This window comes from Schistocerca cancellata, chromosome 9 (assembly GCF_023864275.1).
Source record: "Schistocerca cancellata isolate TAMUIC-IGC-003103 chromosome 9, iqSchCanc2.1, whole genome shotgun sequence".
NCBI classification, from domain to species: Eukaryota; Metazoa; Arthropoda; class Insecta; order Orthoptera; family Acrididae; genus Schistocerca; species Schistocerca cancellata.
Window position 1 is genome coordinate 336,162,528 of NC_064634.1, and position 21,168 is coordinate 336,183,695.

Consider the following 21,168-nt stretch of genomic DNA (forward strand, 5'->3'; position numbering starts at 1 on the left):
ACAGTCTGGGATTGTTTGCTATTTTACAGTGAATTTATGTGTAGTTTGGAGTGTAGGAGATGAGTTAGTGGTGGTAGTAAGGCTGTGCTTGGATAGCTCAGTCGGTAAGAGCATTTGGCCGAGGAAGGGAATGGTCCAAAGTTCGAGTCTCAGTCCGGCAAACAGTTTAAATCTGCCTAAATGTTTCACTCTTTAGTATTGAAACTTCCTGGCAGATTCCTGTTTGAGTTTTGCAGTTGTCCCTGTAGAAAACATACAGTAGTACTACGAGGGTCACTCCAAAAGAAATGCACACTATTTTGTAAAAATACAGTTTTCATTTTGCATGTGTGAATGTTTTACAGTGTGTAGATTGATCCTTCCCGCTTGTTTCCAAACTTAGTTCAACCTGTTCCCGTGAGTGGCGCCGTCACAGCATGTCTTCAAGATGGCTGCTACACTTGACGTTCGTCAGAAGCAACGTGCTGTCATAGAATTCCTGTGCTGTGAAAAAGAGACAGTGGGAAACATCCAAAAGAGATTGAAAGAGGTGTATGGAGATGCTGCTGTCGATCGCAGTACAGTTAGTCGATGGGCAAGCAGGTTACGTGATGAAAGCTGGCACGGCAATATTGAGGATTGTCCTCGCAGCGGCAGGCCTCGTACTGCACACACTCCAGACAATGTGCAGAGAGTTAACGAATTGGTGACTGCTGACAGACGCATCATAGTGAACGAATTGTCACGCTACGTTGCGATAGGGGAAGTTAAGTGTTTGCAGAATGCGGAAAGTGTTGGCGTTAAAAAAGGTTTGTGCCAGGTGGGTTCCCAGGATGTTGACAGTGGCTCACAACGAAAAAAGAAAAACGGTATGCAGTGGACTTTTGGAACAGTACGAGAATGGTGGAGATGAATTTCTTGGAAGAATTGTGACAGGTGATGAAACATGGCTCCATCATTTTTGACTAGAGACGAAGAGGCAATCAATGGAGCGGCATCATGCAATTCACCCAAGAAAAAAAAATTGAAAACCACATATTCTGCTGGAAAAGTTATGGCTATCGTGTTTTTTGATTCCGAAGGACTCTTGATTGTGGACATAATGTGACGTGGGACCACCATAAATTCTGATGCATATGTGACGACACTGAAGAAACGTCAAGCTCGACTGAGTAGTGTTCGACCACATCGGCAAAAGCAGGATGTTTTGCTGTTGCACGACAATGCATGGCCTCATGTCAGTGAAAAAACCATGGAAGCGATCATAAAACTCGGATAGACAACACTGAAAAATGCGCCTTACAGTCCTGACCTGGCTCCATGTGACTGAAATACTATTCGTGGAACAAGGTTTGAAGATGATGACTCCCTTGTGCATGCTGCCAAACAGTGGGTCCAATAGATTGGTCCAGAATTTTACCGGTCGGGTATACAGGCGCTGGTTCCAAGATGGCGTAATGCAGCTGAGAGGGATGGAAATTATGTGGAGAAATGAAAATATTGTTCCTAAAGATGTATCTACACACTGTAAAACTTTCAAACATTGTAAGACGTCGTGGTATCCTGACCTTCATTGCTTACATATTCCGCCCTCACAATCATATTCCACACATCAAGACGCTTCATTAGAACCCAAACTCGATAAGATAAATTCAATGTTGTATGAATTCATGTAAACGATATGCAAATAACTAGTAAATCGCAAATGTGCTCCGAGATTGAAATACTCGAGGCTGGCGTACACACACACATTCAAGACACGACAGTTGCTGGGGCTTTTAGTTTGGGAGACGCAAACCACACGCCGGGGGGCCAGTCCCTTCAGAGGACGACTCAGCCTATCTATGTCGGCCTGTGACAGCCCATAGAGCAGACAGCGTTTGCGCGAGTGAAAGGAAGAATGACCCTGTGTTCGGCTTAAAAGCAAATTCCGCTACATCATGTGGGAGCGCGCAGCCTACGCATTCTTTGCAAATATAGCACGCAGTTTCAGAGATTTTCACAGGGAGACAGCAAACGCCAAACGCCGATGCTAAAGATTTTTGGATTGGTCGCCTTCAACAAAACGTCATTCTCCCTTTTTGGAAGAGTAATGCTGGTTGGCAGACGATATTCGTGACGCCTTGAGCTGAAGGAGTAATGGAAGAGACCGAAAGATATACCCCTTCACGTCTGGCGTGGGGAGGGGCCGTTCCATTGTCGGTCTTGGAGCGAGAACACGTAACGAGAGCGTGCGCGCTCGTACGTGTACTCAAAGAGTGAGGAACAAGTGTCTCCTCAGTACTTCACTGGGAAAGCACCTATGTCGAGAGCGAATCGGAGTGCGACTCTCTATATTGAGTCCTTGCGATTAAGCATTGTTCACTGTGTTGGCCGCCACACTTACTGTGCGGTGTGAACGGACAGAGTTATAGTTAAAGGCCTGCGAGCGAATTTTTGAGTGACATCGCGGTGGACTGGCCAGTGTACCACGCCAATAGATAAAGTAGGGGCGATTAGGAGTCCTTGACTTCATCAAGGCGTAGGGAGAGTTTGATTGGCGAAATGAAGACCAATCCAGATAGAATGAGAGTTATCTTATTTGTCAGCAGCGAGCAGCGCAGACAGCAGTCATCGCAGCTTATGGTATTGTGCACTACAGCACTTGCGAACCCCATATTTCCTCCACAACAGTACACTTCACTGCATTTCACACGCGACAGCCTCGACCGTACCTAGCAACATTCTAACGGATAATTATTCAAGTTGAGTAGGCGCGGCTCTCAGCCATTCTGCCAAGTCAATAACAATCTTAAACTTTGTATAGAAATTTCATTAGCGAATCCTATCCTTAAGAGGTAACTTCATATTCCGAAAAGAACCCAGAAATAACTTGTTCAGTTCATAACTAAGAGTTCCATTGTGATTTCTCGGAATTTTTGCAAAATAAATAATAATTTTTGTTAGTTTCATGTTTTTGTTACACTAACTAGCACTACTCCAGTACCCAAATATCCCACTAATTACGTAAGAAATTTTGTGAACTTTTTGTGTCATTTCATTACAGTGGACGACTCCAGAAGATATTTATTGCTGAAAGTTTTCAGGCATTTCTCTTTAGAACGTTAGGAGCGTCTGTCTGACTTCTGTAGTAGTGTGGGAGCGGGAATTGCATCTTGCAGGAGCCACAGGGTAAAGGGTACATCACAGATTAATCCGTTGCGCAGAATGACAGAATAGCACCCATACGCTCTCAACATATATAAAAGATGGATTTAAAAAAATAATTGTGTGCTTTTCTTTTGGAGTGACCCTCGTAACAACCTTGTGTTCAGAGGTTTAACCGTGATGTTTCCATATTAAGTGATGAGAGAGTGAGTGCTGGCCACTTTGCAGGGGACGAGAGGGCGCCTGCGTCGCCACGGTCGCCGCCGCTGTCGCCGTACCCGGACTGGCAGACGCAGCGGCTGGAGGCCGGCGAGCGCGCCGAGGGCGAGTCAGCGCGCATCACGTCCGCCTACCGCGTCAGGGCGGACGCGTGCGACCGGCTGTGGGTGATGGACGCCGGCACCGCCGGCCTGGGGCAGGGCGCGCTGGTCCGCCTCACCCGGCCACAGCTACTCGTCTACGACCTGCGCACCGACACCCTCCTCCTCAGGTACCCAGTCTGCGGCCGTCACGCGGAACGTATTGCTCAGCGTGAAGACGCAAAACCACGTTCCCGACGTAGTACGAGCACGCTCAGAAACGTGCTGGTATCTGGTATATCTTCTCGTCGTGATTTACAGCATATTATTTATTATTATTTAGCTAATGGCTGATACAGACATATCATGACATTAAATTACTTATACATATGTACATATTGACACACAAGAAACTTAAGGTTGTCTTTACAACTGAATATCCAGTCCTTCAATCCAGCGCACGGCATCTGGAGTTGCTAGCAGGAAGTCCTCTTTGGAGCCGTGATAGGCTCGAATCCTGCATTCACTGACAATGTGGTGAACAGTCTGGTATGGATCCAGAATGAAATATTCACTCTGCAGCGGAGTGTGCGCTGATATGAAACTTCCTGGCAGATTAAAATTGTGTGCTGGACCGAGACTCGAACTCGGGACCTTTGCCTTTCGCGGGCATGTGCTCTACCATCTGAGCTACCGAAACACGACTCACGCCCGGTACTCACAGCTTTACTTCTGCCAGTATCTCGTCTCCTACCTTCCAAACTTTACAGAAGCTCTCCTGCGAAGACAGGAGAAGAGGTACTGGCAGAAGTAAAGCTGTGAGGACGAGTCGTGAGTCGTGCTTGGGTAGTTCAGTTGGTAGAGCACTTGCCCGCGAAAGGCAAAGGTCCCGAGTTCGAGTCTCGGTCCAGCACACAGTTTTAATCTGCCAGGAAGTTTCAGTCTGGCATGGAGCCCCACAGTCACAAGCTGGATCAGGCAGCTTCTTCCACTTAAAGAGAGCATCCCTGCATCGCCCATGGCCGGTACGGATTCTGTTGAGAGTAGTCCAGGTCTTGAGTGGTAGGTCGAATCCACTTGGACGTTTAGCACCTGAGAAGATGTTGTGCAGGTGCACATCTGTCACTGCTTCCCACCGACCTTTCCATTCTTCAAGAGATTTGAAATTCTTAGCAACCATGTCAGCAGCATCGCACAGAGTTGGATGGCGTGATCTCAGTCTCTTGCGATTTAAAAGTGGCAGTCGCTATGCACGGGTAGGTTAGAATTCCTGGAGAAGTTATGGAATTCTCTCATAAGGGCAGTAGATCTGCGTAGATCAGGAGGCATTATACCGGTTAACAGTGGAAGCTAATAAACTGGAGTAGATCTGATTGCGCCAGATATTATACGCATTGTCGTATTTAGCTGGGTATCAACAAGCGTTGTATGATGACTGTTCGTCCAAACAGGTGCACAATACTCAGCACTTGAGTACACCAAGCCCAGAGCTAAAGATCGCAGGGTGGTTGCTGAAGATCCCCAGGTAGTTCCGCATAGCTTATGGAGGACGTTGTTTCGAGTCCTAAGCTTTTGAGCTAAGTTAAGAAGGTGTTGCTTGAAGCATAGTGTACGATCCAGGATGACACCAAGATATTTTGGGTTCCAATTATGACGAAGACTTCTGCCTCTGAAACTTACTTCCAGTTTTACGTTCGCCAACCGGTTACTTAGATGGAAGCACACAATTCTCTTTTACTCACACTGGGTTGGAGTCTCCAGATTTTGAAGTAATTATCTAATGCAGACAGGTCATTGGCTACAATCTCTTCTGTTGTCTTCATTTCCTGGTGTTTTACGGCATAAATATGTTTTGTGTAAATGCGTGTTTTCGATTAAGCTTCGATCCGCCGGTAGTTCGAAGCGGAATACCTTTTCTTTTCTCAATTGTTATTTCATTTCCCTCGTCCCATATGGGTCGGAAGTGGGAAATCAACGGTACAACATCTCCCTCACATCTTCAGCCAATGCTTTAAAAATTGTAAGGCGCTAACATTTTTTTTTTTTTCAATTTATACACTACTGGCCATTAAAATTGCTACACCAAGAAAAAATGCAGATGATAAACGGCTATTCATTGGACAAATATATTATACTAGAACTGATATTTGATTACATTTTCACGCAATTTGGATGCATAGATCCCGAAAAATCAGTACCCGGAACAACCACCTCTGGCCGTAATAACGACTTTGATACGCCCGGGCATTGAGTCAAACAGAACTTGGATGTCTTGTACGGGTACAGCTGCGTATGCAGCTTCAACACGATACCACAGTTCATCAAGAGTAGTGACTTGAGTATTGTGATGAACCAGTTGCTCGGCCACCATTGACCAGACGTTTCCAATTGGTGAGAGATCTGGAGTATGTGCTGGGCAGGGCAGCAGTCGAACATTTTCCGTATCCAGAAAGGCCCGTACAGGACCTGTAACATGAGGTCGTGCATTATCCAGCTGAAATGTAGGGTTTCGCAGGGGTCGAATGAAGGATAGAGCCACGGGTCGTAACACATCTGAAATGTAACGTCTACTGTCCAAAGTGGCGTCAATGCGAACAAGAGGTGACCGAGACGTATAACGAATGGCACCCCATATCATCACGCCGGTTGATACGAAAGTATTCCGATGACAAATACACGCTTCCAATGTGCGTTCACTGCGATGTCGCCGAACACGGATGCGACCATCATGATGCTGTAAACAGAACCTGGATTCAACCGAAAAAATGACGTTTTGCCATTCGTGCACCCAGGTTCGTCGTCGAGTACACCATCGCAGGCGCTCCTCTGTGTGATGCAGCGTCGAGGGTAACCGTAGCCATGGTCTCCGAGCTGATAGTCCATGCTGCTGCAAACGTCGTCGAACTGTTCGTGCAGATGGTTGTTGTCTTGCAAACGTCCTCATCTATTGACTCAGGGATCGAGACGTGGGTGCACGATCCGTTACAGCCATGCGGATAAGATGCCTGTCATCTCGACTGCTAGTGATACGAGGCCGTTGGGATCCAGCACGGGGTTCCGTATTACCCTCCCGAACCCACCGATTCCATATTCTGCTGACAGTCATTGGATTTCGACCAACGCGAGCAGCAATGTCACGATACGATAAACGGCAATCGTGATAGACTACAATCCGACCTTTATCAAGGTCGGAAACGTGATGGTACGCATTTCTCCTCCTTACACGAGGCATCACATCAACGTTTCACCAGGCAACGCCGGTCAACGGCTGTTTGTGTATGAGAAGTAGGTTGGAAACTTTCCTCATGTCAGCACGTTGTAGGTGTTGCCACTGGCGCCAACCTTGTGTGAATGGTCTGAAAAGCTAATCATTTGCATATCACAGCATCTTCTTCCTGTCGGTTCAATTTCGCGTCTGTTGTACGTCATCTTCGTGGTGTAGGAATTTTAATGGCCAGTAGTGTATTTATATTAGATCATTGTGGCACAATCGGATTATTAATCATATCATTGACTGACACTGGCTAGCACCAGCTGCTAACTATTTCCATAGTACTAAATGCTGACAAAAGCCGCTATCAGCTGGAGAGAGGTCAGGAGGAGAGCTGTGTTCTGAAGGGGCGGACGTTTACTGTTCCGAGAGAGAACAGAGCGAGGAGGCGGCTGACTACAGCGCTACAGGCCGTAGAACTGCCATAATGTGCACAGTGATGGCAGAAGTTTGGATTCTAGTTGGCTGAAAAAAAATTCAGAATAGCGATGGGGGCGAAACAAGGCAAAAAGACACCCTTTTTAGAGCAAAGGAATGCGTGGCGTCATAAACGATTGTCACAAGCTGACTTCCAAGGGCGCCGGCCGGAGTGGCCGTGTGGTTCTAGGCGCTACAGTTTGGAACCGAGCGTCCACTACGGTCGCAGGTTCGAATCCTGCCTCGGGCATGGATGTGTGTGATGTCCTTAAGTTTAATTAGTTCTAAGTTCTAGGCGACTGATGACCCCAGAAGTTAAGTCGCACAGTGCTCAGAGCCATTTGAACCATTTGAACTTCCAAGAGCACACTTCCCACTGAAAAACAGAGACGCGTATCTGAATGGCGGAGCGCTAAGGATGTAGGATGGGAATCCGTAACTTCCAGAAAATCTCCTGAAAGGAATATGAACTTTAGGCGATTAGCTGGCAGATTCGTGACCCATGTAGTTCGAGGTAATGTTTTCGTAATATATGCTGGAATTCGGTGCCTGAGCGCAAAAGTAGACGCCGCATGGCCAGGATGGAGAGGGAATATAGCGTAGACACGCTTTCATGCGGGGATTGATCGAAGACACTTCCCTCCAGGGATCGACATACAGACTTCGCAGGCGAGACCCACGGCGCAGAATCTTGCAGTTCGGTTTTGATAACTGTTGTTTTTCGCCACAAGGAAACGTGAAGTCGTTTTCCTGTGAACATAATTATTCAGTTAACTCGATTAACGATTGTTTACTTCTGTGTGGAAAATCACAAGCAATGAAATGCTTGTTTACAGGAGAATACTTGAGTCGAATTTCTGTTTCTGGCTCGTGAGCAAACAGAAATCTTGACTCGCGTTGTGTCTTGTATCGAGGTAATTTCAACGCTGGTAGTTTGTAAACAGAACTCTGCGTCCACTGTGTAGGCAGAGAATTACACGTAGCTACATACGTCATGTGCAGAACGGCCGACGCTCCAGCCAGCACGCCATCGGTGCAGTAAACTGCTGTCTGTTCTTCAGTAGGTGAGATGCAGACTTCGGTTCGGTGGATAGGGAAACACTCACAGTAAATGTGTTCGGTTCCATTTGCGTGTCTACTGAATTTTTTCTGATAGTGGCAGTCAGAGTGTAGGTCTTCTGTTTGTCACCGCTAATCGATATTAGCCAACTCTGTTTCTGTCTAATAAATTGGGACGCGGTCTAAAGATAGTCAAACGTATGTTCTGCCACTCTCAACATCACATTTATGGTAGAATCTGACATTGTGCACTCTATACGTTTTTTGCGAATAAATCATTTACGGTATCCAAGTTGTGATTCATTCTAGTAGCATCCCGACAGGAACTATTGGTTTGATCTGCTGTACTGAAGTCAAATCACAACATAATACTTGGTTTTATGCAAGTCTCTAGGTGTAGGGTCGTTTTAATCATTTGTAGCCTTGAGAATTCCTTTGCGGGGACAACATTCGACACCCACTCGTTATATGTTACAAACACCACAGGGATTTAAGTACAATATACGAAGATTGTCCAGAAAGTAAATTCCGATCGGTCGCGAAATGGAAACCACCGGGAAAATCCGGCAAAGCTTTGCACAGGTGTGTTGGGCAATGTCTCTAGTACGCCCGTCGATCGTGTCGCGTCGCTCTTTTCAGTTTTGACTGAAGAGTGAGCAAGTAAAGATGCGTAGGGAATAGCGTCTCCCGCCAAGTATGAGGGCCTGATTAGAGATTTCGCCTGTGTCATACAACCCACATAACACAACTGCCGAGCAGTTCCTTCTTCACGCCAATTCTCGGCCGCACACTGCAGGGACAATGAAGACGCTGCTGCAGCGTTTACGATGAGAAGTGTTTGATCACCCACAATACAGTCCGTAATTGGCTCCCCCTGAGTCTCATTTCTGCTCTCAAGAACCATTGGCTATGAACACAAAACTTTTCCACAGACAACGAGCTGCAGACCAGTGCAGATAACTGGCCGAAAGCACATTCAGCTGCTATCTATGACGAGGATACTGGAAAGTTTATACAACACTACGACAAAACTCGAAGTTGGGGCGGTGACTATGTAGAGAAGCAGGTGGAAAGTGTACCTGTTGTTGTTGTGGTCTTCAGTCCTGAGACTGGTTTGATGCAGCTCTCCATGCTACTCTACCCTGTGCAAGCTTCTTCATCTCCCAGTACTTACTGCAACCTACATCCTTCTGAATCTGCTTAGTGTATTCATCTCTTGGTCTCCCTCTACGATTTTTACCCTCCACGCTGCCCTCCAATGCTAAATTTGTGATCCCTTGATGCCTCAGAACATGTCCTACCAACCGGTCCCTCCTTCTTGTCAAGTTGTGCCACAAACTCCTCTTCTCCCCGATTCTATTCAATACCTCCACATTAGTTATGTGATCTACCCATCTAATCTTCAGCATTCTTCTGTAGCACCACATTTCGAAAGCTTCTATTCTCTTCCTGTCCAAACTATTTATCGTCCATGTTTCACTTCCATACATGGCTACGCTCCATACAAATACTTTCAGAAACGACTTCGTGATACTTAAATCTATACTCGATGTTAACAAATTTCTCTTCTTCAGAAACGTTTTCCTTGCCATTGCCAGTCTACATTTTATATCTTCTCTACTTTGACAATCATCAGTTATTTTGCTCCCCAAATAGCAAAACTCCTTTACTACTTTAAGTGTCTCATTTCCTAATCTAATCTAATTCCCTCAGCATCGCCCGACTTAATTCGACTACATTCCATTATCCTCGTTTTGCTTTTGTTGATGTTCATCTTATATCCTCCTTTCAAGACACTGTCCATTCCGTTCAACTGCTCTTCCAAGTCCTTTGCTGTCCCTGACAGAATTACAATGTCATCGGCGAACCTCAAAGTTTTTATTTCTTCTCCATTAATTTTAATACCTACTTCGAATTTTTCTTTTGTTTCCTATACTGTTTGCTCACTATACAGATTGACTAACATTGGGGAGAGGCTACAACCCTGTCTCACTCCCTTCCCAACCACTGCTTCCCTTTCATGCCTCTCGACTCTTATAACTGTCATCTGGTTTCTGCACAAATTGTATATAGCCTTTCGCTCCCTGTATTTTACCCTTGCCACCTTTAGAATTTGAAAGAGAGTATTCCAGTCAACATTGTCAAAAGCTTTCTCTAAGTCTACAAATGCAAGAAACGTAGGTTTGCCTTTCCTTAATCTTTCTTCTAAGATAAGTCGTAGGGTCAGTATTGCTTCACAAGTTCCACGTTTCTACGGAATCCAAACTGATCTTCCCCGAGGTCGGCTTCTACCAGTTTTTCGATTCGTCTGTAAAGAATTCGTGTTAGTATTTTGCAGTTGTGACTTATTAAACTGATAGTTCGGTAATTTTCACATCTGTCAACACCTGCTTTCTTTGGGATTGGAATTATTATATTCTTCTTGAAGTCTGAGGGTATTTCGCCTGTCTCATACATCTTTCTCACCAGATGGTAGAGTTTTGTCAGGACTGGCTCTCCCAAGGCCGTCAGTAGTTCTAATGGAATGTTGTCTACTCCCGGGGCCTTGTTTCGGCTTAGGTCTTTGAGTGCTCTGTCAAACTCTTTACGCAGTATCGTATCTCCCATTTCATCTTCATCTACATTCTCTTCCATTTCCATAATATTGTTCTCAAGTACATCGCCCTTGTACAGACCCTTTATATACTCCTTCTACCTTTCTTCTTTCCCTCTTGATACCCATACAAGTGGTTTTCTTTCCTCCAAAGGTCTCTTTAAGTTTCCTGTAGGCAGTATCTATCTTACCCCTAGTGATATAAGCCTCTACATCCTTCATTTGTCCTCTAGCCTTCCCTCCTTAGCCATTTTGCACTTCCTGTCGATCTCATTTTTGAGACGTTTGTATTCCTTTTTGCCTGCTTCATTTACTGCATTTTTATATTTTCTCCTTTCATCAATTAAATTCAATATTTCTTGTGTTACCCAAGGAGTTCTACTAGCCCTCGTCTTTTTACCTACTTGATTCTCTGCTTCCTTCACTACATCATCCCTCAGAGCTACCCATTCTTCTTCTACTGTACTTCTTTCCCCCATTGCTGTCAATTGTTCCCTTATGCTCTCCCTGAAACTCTGTACAGCCTCTGGTTCTTTCAGTTTATCCAGGTCCCATCTCCTTAAATTCCCACCTTTTTGCAGTTTCTTCATTTTTAATCTACAGTTCATAACCAATAGATTGTGGTCAGAGTCCACATCTGTACCTAACTGTTGCAAATAAAACGTTTCTGGTTTTCGCTGTGGTTTCCATTTCGCGACCGATAGGAACTTACTTTCTGGACAACTCTCGTGGAGTAATAACAATACAGATAAGCTTAAAAGCTGCAGATTTGAAAACGTTTTTAAAACCAATAAGAAGATGAATGGATAATAGATGCCATTTATCAGAAATTGCACAGTTTTTTCAACTTTTTAATTAAAATAAAATATTTAAAACGTAAAATGAAAACGAAAACTAGTTATATGAAACAAGTTGAAAATGGTGGCAAGGTTCGTTAAAAAGAAGCGTTACACTTCCTCTAAAAAGCTGAAGGATCTGCTCTGGGAAAAAAGAAGGATTTGGGGGAGGGAAAAATATTTTCTGTAGGGGTGAAGGAAGTAGCTAACAAATATTGTCCGTGGTTAGTACTGAGCGAGGTTACGCAGTGGTTAGCACACTGGACTCGCATTCGGGAGGACGACGGTTCAAACCCGTGTCCGGCCATCCTGATTAAGGTTTCCCGTGATTTCCTTAAATCGTTTGAGGCAAAACGGTTGGATTGTTCCTTTGAAAGGGCACGGTCGATTTCCTTCCCCATCCTTCCCCAATCCGAGTTTGTGCTCCGTCGCTAATGTCCTCGTTGTCGAGGGGACGTTAAACACTAATCTCCTTCTCCTCCTCCTCCTCCTCCTCCTCCTCTGTGATTAGTAACTATGCAGATGAAGGCAGGTGTTGTGGTTGATAGTGGGAAGAGAAAGTGAGGAGTAGTCTGGTGGGTGACCAGGGCTGCAGTATTAAAATAATTGATGGAGGGGGCATGGAGGGTGGAGAAGGAGAGAGAGCAGAAGGGATGGGGAGACACGGAAGATGGAGGGGCGAGCTACTGTGGAGTGGGCTGGATGGGGAAGGAATTATATTTGGTAGGTCGGATGAAATATGTTCAGAAGTAAGACAATTGGTTTTTTTGGAAAATACGCTACTGGCCATTAAAATTCCTACACCACGAAGATGACGTGCAACAGTCGCGAAATTGAACCGACAGGAAGAAGATGCTGTGATATGCAAATTATTAGCTTTTCAGACCATTCACACAAGGTTGGCGCCGGTGGCGACACCTACAACGTGCTGACATGAGGAACGTTTCCAACCGATTTCTCATACACAAACAGCCGTTGATCGCCGTTTCCTGGTGAAACGTTGTTGTGATGCCTCGTTTAAGGAGGAGAAATGCGTACCATCACGTTTACGACTTTGATAAAGGTCGGTCCGCAGCTCGTGGTAGTGCGGTAGCGTTCTCGTTTCCCGCGCCCGGGTTGCCGGGTTCGATTCCCGGCGGGGTCAAGGATTTTCTGTGCCTCGTGATGACTGGGTGTTGTGTGATGTCCTTAGGTTAGTTAGGTTTAAGTAGTTCTAAGTTCTATGGTACTGATGACCATAGATGTTAAGTCCCATAGTGCTCAGAACCATTTTTGATAAAGGTCGGATTGTAGCCTATCGCGATTGCGGTTTATCGCATCGCGAAATTGCTGCTCCCATTGGTCGAGATCCAATGACTGTTAGCAGAATATGGGATCGGTGGGTTCAGGAGGATAATACGGAACGCCGTGCTGGATCCCAACGGCCTCGTATCACTAGCACTCGAGATGACAGGCATCTTATCCGCATGGCTGTAACGGATCGTGCAGCTACGTCTCGATGCCTGAGTCAACAGATGGGGACGTTTGCAAGACAACAACCATCTGCACGAACAGTTTGATGACGTTTGCAGCAACATGGACTATCAGCTCGGAGACCATTGCTGCGGTTACCCTTGACGCTGCATCTCAGACAGGAGCGCCTGCAATGGTGTACTCAACAACGAACTAGGATGCACGAATGGCAAAACGTCATTTTTTCGAATGAATCCAAGTACTGTTTACAGCATCATGATGGTCGCATCCGTGTTTCGCGTGATCGCGGTGAACGCACATTGGAAGCGTATATTCGTCATCACCATACTGGCTTATCACCCGGCGTGATGGTATGGGGTGCCATTGGTTACACGTCTCGGTCACCTCTTGTTCGCATCGACGGCACTTTGAACAGTGGACGTTACATTTCAGATGTGTTACAACCCGTGGCTCTGCCCTTCATTCGATCCCTGCGAAACCCTATATTTCAACAGGATAATGCACGACCGCATGTTGCAGGTCCTGTACGGGCCTTTCGGGATACAGAAAATGTTCGACTGCTGCCCTGGCCAGCACATTCTCCAGATCTCTCACCAATTGAAAACGTCTGGACAATGGCGGCCGAGCAACTGGCTCGTCACAATACGCCAGTCACTATTCTTCATGAACTGTGATATCGTGTTGAAGCTGCATAGGCAGCTGTACCTGTACACGCCATCCAAGCTCTGTTTGACTCAATGCCCAGGCGTATCAAGGCCGTTATTACGGCCAAAGGTGGTTATTCTGAGTACTAATTTCTCAGAATCTATGCACCCAAATTGCGTGAAAACGTAATCGCATGTCAGTTCTAGTATAATATATCTGTCCAATGAATATCCGTTTATCATCTGCATTTCTTCTTGGTGTAGCTATTTTAATGGCTAGTAGTGCAGTATGCGAAAATCGGAAGTGTGCAGTAGGGGTGCGGAATTATGGGAATTGGGTGAGAGAGTTGTTTGAATTGGTTGGAGATGGCAGTGGATCCTCGTGGAGGAAGGTTAACTGATGCTGAAAACAAGGCGGGGAAACAGTATACCTTCATAGCACGCAAGTTATAATACAAAAACAACCAAATTAACTTTCTATATACATTTGCTATGTGCTTCGGCGTATTAACTACTGTGTACTGTATGTAACTTAGTATTAGAGTTGCATTTAACATGTTAGTTTATAGCATGATGATTTTTAATAGTTATGACTTATCATGCATCTGGTTAATAATGTCTCATTATACCTGCAGACGATCGGTTTCTGACCGAAACTAGCTGTTTAATAATGTTGAAGAGGGGGTGTCTGATTAATCTTATTTTGTTATTGTTCGCATTAAAATTATCCGTGTTCGCTGAGCATTTCAGTGAATGTAGACAATTTTTACTCTTGTTCGACCACTTATTCATGCTCTCTGAATAAGCACGCTGCCGGATATGTGCAATGGATAATGCTAACGCATTCCATGAGCCATGCACCCTAGTGTATCACCAGTGCTTACTAATGTTAAATGTACTCAACCAGATGGTTGGGAAGTTTCAGATGAATGACATAAGAGCTGCTAAGAAATTTCAACTCAAGCATTTATTCCGTACACATGCAAATACTTAGCTACTAAAAGCAGGACTAGCTATGATTCGTGACGGGAAGGCATGGAAACAACGTAATAGACTGCCCAGAATAACAACATTTTAACCATTCCCAGACGTCCAGCATCTTCCCAACAGCTTAGAAGCAGAGACTCATAAAACCACTACCCACAAAAGAAACTGCCAATGAACCATCTGATTAAACGTTCATTTGCATTCTGATAGCGTTTCTAATGCATTAGAATACGTAGTGCACTATCAACTTACTAGTTACTTAACATCAAAAAGCCTTTTAAACGGATACAGTCAGATTTCTGGAAAAATCGCAGCAAGTTTCCTCTTTTAGAAATGGCTGGCGAACGGGAATAAGATATGGACAAACGACAGACGGCAGTTATGTCCTTTTTGGATTTCAGAAAAGTTTTCGATACTGTCGACTTTGACTTTCTACTTTCTAAATTCAAGTCAAAATTTTTCTTCAAGTGCTGCACAGTGGTTCAGTCATATCTTACATCCCTCCAACAGTGTGTAAAATGATCAGAACAAAAGCGGCAATGAAGAATGTAGTATCAGTGGTCCCACAAAGGTCAGTACTGGACCCATCACTTTTTTCATTATATGTTAATGATGTGCCGACTCTTATCTCCCGTTGCAAATATTATTTATAACCAGACGACCTTCAGTTATCTTTAGTGCAAGTCGAAGAAAGCTGAGCACAGACATCCAAGCACATAAATGCTGACTTACTTGCTTGACCAGAGTGGGTGCTAAACATTGATTTAAAACTTAACTTATGGAAAACGCAAGCAATCTTAGTCACTCACAAAAGACTTAGCCCTCGGTTCAGAAATTCTGTTCCACCCTTAATCCTAAATGGCACATAAATAATGTTTTCTTCTTCTGCCAATAACTTGGGGATAGCAGCGCACCGTCATGACTGGACTGAGCAGACAACCGCAAACTGTAACAGGATGTCAGTGTCACTTCATTCACTGTATAAATTAATAAAAAAAGAAAAGAAAAGAAAACCTCTTTGCTCTGGAGCTTAGAAAAAAAGTCTTGGAGTCGTTAATACTCTCCGTTCTTCACTATGGTGATCCTCTTCTCCAGAGACTTTCGTGTGAGAGCTCACGCCGGCTGGAGCTGGCGATGAATGCTTGGGCACGATACATTTGTGACAAACGCTATTTCGACCATACCATTCCCGCCTACGAACAATTATATGTACTACGTGCTGATGTACACTCCTGGAAATGGAAAAAAGAACACATTGACACCGGTGTGTCTGACCCACCATACTTGCTCCGGACACTGCGAGAGGGCTGTACAAGCAATGATCACACGCACGGCGCAGCGGACACACCAGGAACCGCGGTGTTGGCCGTCGAATGGCGCTAGCTGCGCAGCATTTGTGCACCGCCGCCGTCAGTGTCAGCCAGTTTGCCGTGGCATACGGAGCTCCATCGCAGTCTTTAACACTGGTAGCATGCCGCGACAGCGTGGACGTGAACCGTATGTGCAGTTGACGGACTTTGAGCGAGGGCGTATAGTGGGCATGCGGGAGGCCGGGTGGACGTACCGCCGAATTGCTCAACACGTGGGGCGTGAGGTCTCCACAGTACATCGATGTTGTCGCCAGTGGTCGGCGGAAGGTGCACGTGCCCGTCGACCTGGGACCGGACCGCAGCGACGCACGGATGCACGCCAAGACCGTAGGATCCTACGCAGTGCCGTAGGGGACCGCACCGCCACTTCCCAGCAAATTAGGAACACTGTTGCTCCTGGGGTATCGGCGAGGACCATTCGCAACCGTCTCCATGAAGCTGGGCTACGGTCCCGCACACCGTTAGGCCGTCTTCCGCTCACGCCCCAACATCGTGCAGCCCGCCTCCAGTGGTGTCGCGACAGGCGTGAATGGAGGGACGAATGGAGACGTGTCGTCTTCAGCGATGAGAGTCGCTTCTGCCTTGGTGCCAGTGATGGTCGTATGCGTGTTTGGCGCCGTGCAGGTGAGCGCCACAATCAGGACTGCATACGACCGAGGCACACAGGGCCAACACCCGGCATCATGGTGTGGGGAGCGATCTCCTACACTGGCCGTACACCACTGGTGATCATCGAGGGGACACTGAATAGTGCACGGTACATCCAAACCGTCATCGAACCCATCGTTCTACCATTCCTAGACCGGCAAGGGAACTTGCTGTTCCAACAGGACAATGCACGTCCGCATGTATCCCGTGCCACCCAACGTGCTCTAGAAGGTGTAAGTCAACTACCCTGGCGAGCAAGATCTCCGGATCTGTCCCCCATTGTGCATGTTTGGGACTGGATGAAGCGTCGTCTCACGCGGTCTGCACGTCCAGCACGAACGCTGGTCCAACTGAGGCGCCAGGTGGAAATGGCATGGCAAGCCGTTCCACAGGACTACATCCAGCATCTCTACGATCGTCTCCATGGGAGAATAGCAGCCTGCATTGCTGCGAAAGGTGGATATACACTGTACTAGTGCCGACATTGTGCATGCTCTGTTGCCTGTGTCTATGTGCCTGTGGTTCTGTCAGTGTGATCATGTGATGTATCTGACCCCAGGAATGTGTCAATAAAGTTTCCCCTTCCTGGGACAATGAATTCACGGTGTTCTTACTTCAATTTCCAGGAGTGTACATAGAGATTATCATACGCTGCGTTTGCTTTGTCGTCTTCTCAATCACTGCATTCCCCCTTATTTATCTTCAACCTATACATAGTCTAAATACTAGATCAGAAATACTCGTTCTCAGCAAGCTAAAATCATCTCTTTACCACTACATAACACTATGATGTTCTCTAAATCGTTTTCTGTATCAGGTACCCGACTTTGGAACCATCTTCCCAAAAATATCAGAAAAAATAAAATCCTCTTAAATTATGAAGACAGCTAAAGGTTCACTCTTCCAAGTACTTATCTGTAGCTCATTCTCATCAACTTTTCAACCCCTACCACTTTTCCTTTCCCCTTGTCTACAAAGATCTCTATTTATATTCAGTTCTTTCTTAACAGTCATAGTCACTTTCATTTCAGTTTTCTTCTCTTTCAATAACACTTCCACTTCTTATAGTAATAAATTCGACTTCAAACGGGCTAAACTAATCAACATCATTCCTAATGCTTTCTATTGTTGTTATTATTATTATTAATGGAAATTATTATTGTGATTGTTATATAATATTTTTTTGTACGTGTTGTTTCTCATCAGGTGTAAGAGAAGTTAGTTTTTTCCAGTGTTCCTCTTGCTGTCACGTTACCATTCCCGTGTAAGAGAAATGGCAGATTCGCCTCGATGCGATGTCTCACACGGATGAAACTCTAAACTATAATAAATTGCTTCTAAACACCTCATTTTTTCATTATTTCGTACGTATTTTGCTTCTTCTGACTGGATTCAGACAGTCTTCTTAGCATCTAATGTCTGCATCTGTGATTATATAAGGCTTTTTGTTTGCCGTAAGTATCTTTCAATTGTGAAGTATCCTCCATTGGTTATAACATATATTTGATTCTTACTACAGTCGACCCTAGGTAATGAGAAGTTCACGGGACGAAACAAAAAATTCAAATAATAATTAAAGAAAATTTGAGTGAACAAGGTGGAATCAGGAAAAGGTGGAAATAAGAGTATAAGTTAAAATGGGAGTGTAGTTTCAATAAAATATGTATTTCTTCACCAACGAAAGCATAAATAAAACTCAAAACAAATTTAACTTTTTGTCTACTTGATTATTTCAATTTATTTTATTTCGAACCAAAGGCAACTACAAATTTTCGAGAATTCGAAAGGAAACTTCAAATTCATTTATTTTTCCAAACCACGACATCAACGCTCACATTTTCTACAAAAATTTTCTGCAAAACGAAGCTAAGTCTTTTTTTTAACTTAGTGAGCTACTTTTCACTTGCGGAAAATTCTTCACTGCCCAGACGAACAGCTAATAATTTAGCCTTTTCTTTAAAGATATAACATCCAGCACGTATGTTTTGAACTCTACACCGACTAAGCCATTTCAGTAAGCTTTCTTCAAGTAGCAGGAGCTCTGCTCGCCGGTCCACTTCCCGTCTTCTTACGATACATTGTCAACAATCTGATCCTACTGCTTCAAGATCGTCGACAGCGTGGAAGACAGAATTTCGAAACTTTTCACAACTTTTTTTTTTATTCACATTCCAAATCTTCGACATTCTGCTTATTTTCTGAGAAGGTCAACCATTCACACTTCTTCGAAATCACTTTTGTAACTGATTTTTATCACTGATTTATATACTATTGTTAGTTACATATTTCTGAGAAACAAACGTTACGAAAAATTGAATATCGAAATAATTAACAGTTTTCGGGGCGATTTGTCATGACAGTCATTTCGACGTACACGATTTACGAAAAGACATGGGATTTCTTCAATTTATCGAGCTTTTTGAAGAGACTTATGTTCGAGTTATCGAGAACTTTGATTTGCTGAGGTTCGAATTAGAGAGAGTCGACTGTGTGTGTGTGCGTGTGTGTGTGCGTGTGTGTGTGTGTGTGTGTGTGTGTGTGTGTGTGTACTAGATACAGGCGGCTGACGAAACTATGGAAAAACTAAAAATACAGTACATTACCATCCCCAGTACGGTGTAGGAAAACCTTTGATATTCAGAACAGCTTTCAGTCGTCTCGGAATGGATAAATACGGACCCTGTATGATTTTGAAGGGAACGTTATATCATTTGTCCTGAAAAGTAGTGGCAAGTTCAGGTATCGATGGCGGAAGTAGATAGCCTTCTCTCCAAAGTAGATCTGGTGACTGTGGGCACAGTGGAGATGCGATAATTCATCCTCGTGTTCACAAAACGAGTCCCGCACAATGCGAACTATGTGAAGAAGCACCCTGTCATCTTGGAACACAGGCTCACCACTGGGGAGCAAATATTGTACCATTGGATGGACATAACCAGGCAAAATTATCACATAATCCCTGGCAGTAATGTCACCCTACAGAGTAACCATGGGACCCATGGCATACCACGATGTGGCTGCCAAAATCATCACCGAACCACTGCCGTGTTTCACTCTTGGGATGCAATGGAGACCAATAGCTGAAAACACTGTGCAGCAAGTTTCATCCGACCATATCACCTTCTTTCATTGATCCCTCAGTTCAGGTTTTATGGCTTCGGCAATACACTTTATCGTTACGATCATTTACATCACTGATGCGTTGTTTTGCAATTGCAGCTCGCTCTGCAGGTCCAAGATTATGGAGCTCCCTCTGTTTTGCAGTGCCTTTTGCGGTTGTCGTCCTCTTATTTTTCGTCATAATCTTCTTCAGTGACAGTCACGATCACTCAGCACATATTTTCGTCCTCTTTGTGACTTAGAGGATGATGTTTTTCCACTTTCTCTGTGTGCGGTATAAATCTTCGGTACGGTGCCTCTTCGAAACCGCAAGCACCTCAGCTACTTTGGTTATAGAAGCATCCACCATACCGGCACCAACAATTTTCCCGTGTTCAGATGCACTAAACTGCAAAACAATGGACTCACAACTACACAGAAAGCTGTTCTGAACGTAACTGACACTTTCGAAGTGTGGAGGACATTGCACAGGTGTCGTTCAATGTCAAATCCAATGGTAGAACTTAGAGGCTCGGCATGTTGAATTCATGTTCAAGCATGCACTACGTCCACATACACAGGCCGACTACTGCCGAATAGGACTGCCCCGACACGTTCGCCTATCTACGCGAGATTTTACGGTGGTCCAGTCCGTGGTCTTGTAAGTAAGCTGTTTAGGTTTTTATGTTGGTAACGTCACGTAGCGCTCTGTATGAAAATCACTGGCTGTGCTGTGTGCAGTCTGTGGCTGGTTGGCATTGTTGGAATATTCGCTATTCTAGTGTTGGGCAGTTGGATGTGAACAGCGCGTAGCGTTGCGCAGTTGGAGGTGAGCCGCCAGCAGTGGTGGAAGTGAGGAGAGAGATGGCAGAATTTTGAGAGCGAACGATCTTGTCGTCTGTGCATCAGAAAGAGTAAATTTGTAATACTGGATTTTGGATTTCATGAACTACTATATATATGATGACTTTTGAACATTATTAAGGTAAATACATTGTTTGTTCTCTGTCGAAATCTTTCATTTGCTAACTAAAAATGGCTCTGAGCACTATGCGACTTAACTTCTGAGGTCATCAGTTGCCTAGAACTTAGAACTAATTAAACCTAACTAACCTAAGGACATCACACACATCCATGCCCGAGGCAGGATTCGAACCTGCGACCGGAGCGGTCGCTCGGCTCCAGACTGTAGCGCCCAGAACCGCACGGCCACTCCGGCCGGCCTCATTTGCTAACTATGCCGATCAGTAGTTAGAATCCTTTATTTAGCTGGCAGTATTAGCGCTCGCTATATTGCAGTAGTTCGAGTAACGAAGATTTTTGTAAGGTAAGTGATTCGTGAAAGG

At 44.8% G+C, this 21,168-nt stretch overlaps 1 protein-coding gene across 1 annotated transcript in view; it reads left to right on the top strand.

Annotated features, from left to right (window-relative positions):
- LOC126100873 (L-dopachrome tautomerase yellow-f2-like) overlaps nucleotides 1-21,168 on the top strand; it is a 181,392-nt gene that overhangs the window by 124,255 nt on the left and 35,969 nt on the right. The window contains exon 3 of the mRNA XM_049911539.1: nucleotides 3,355-3,616. Within this exon, the coding sequence (XP_049767496.1) occupies nucleotides 3,355-3,616 (262 nt within the window). The remainder of the gene's footprint in view (nucleotides 1-3,354; nucleotides 3,617-21,168) is intronic.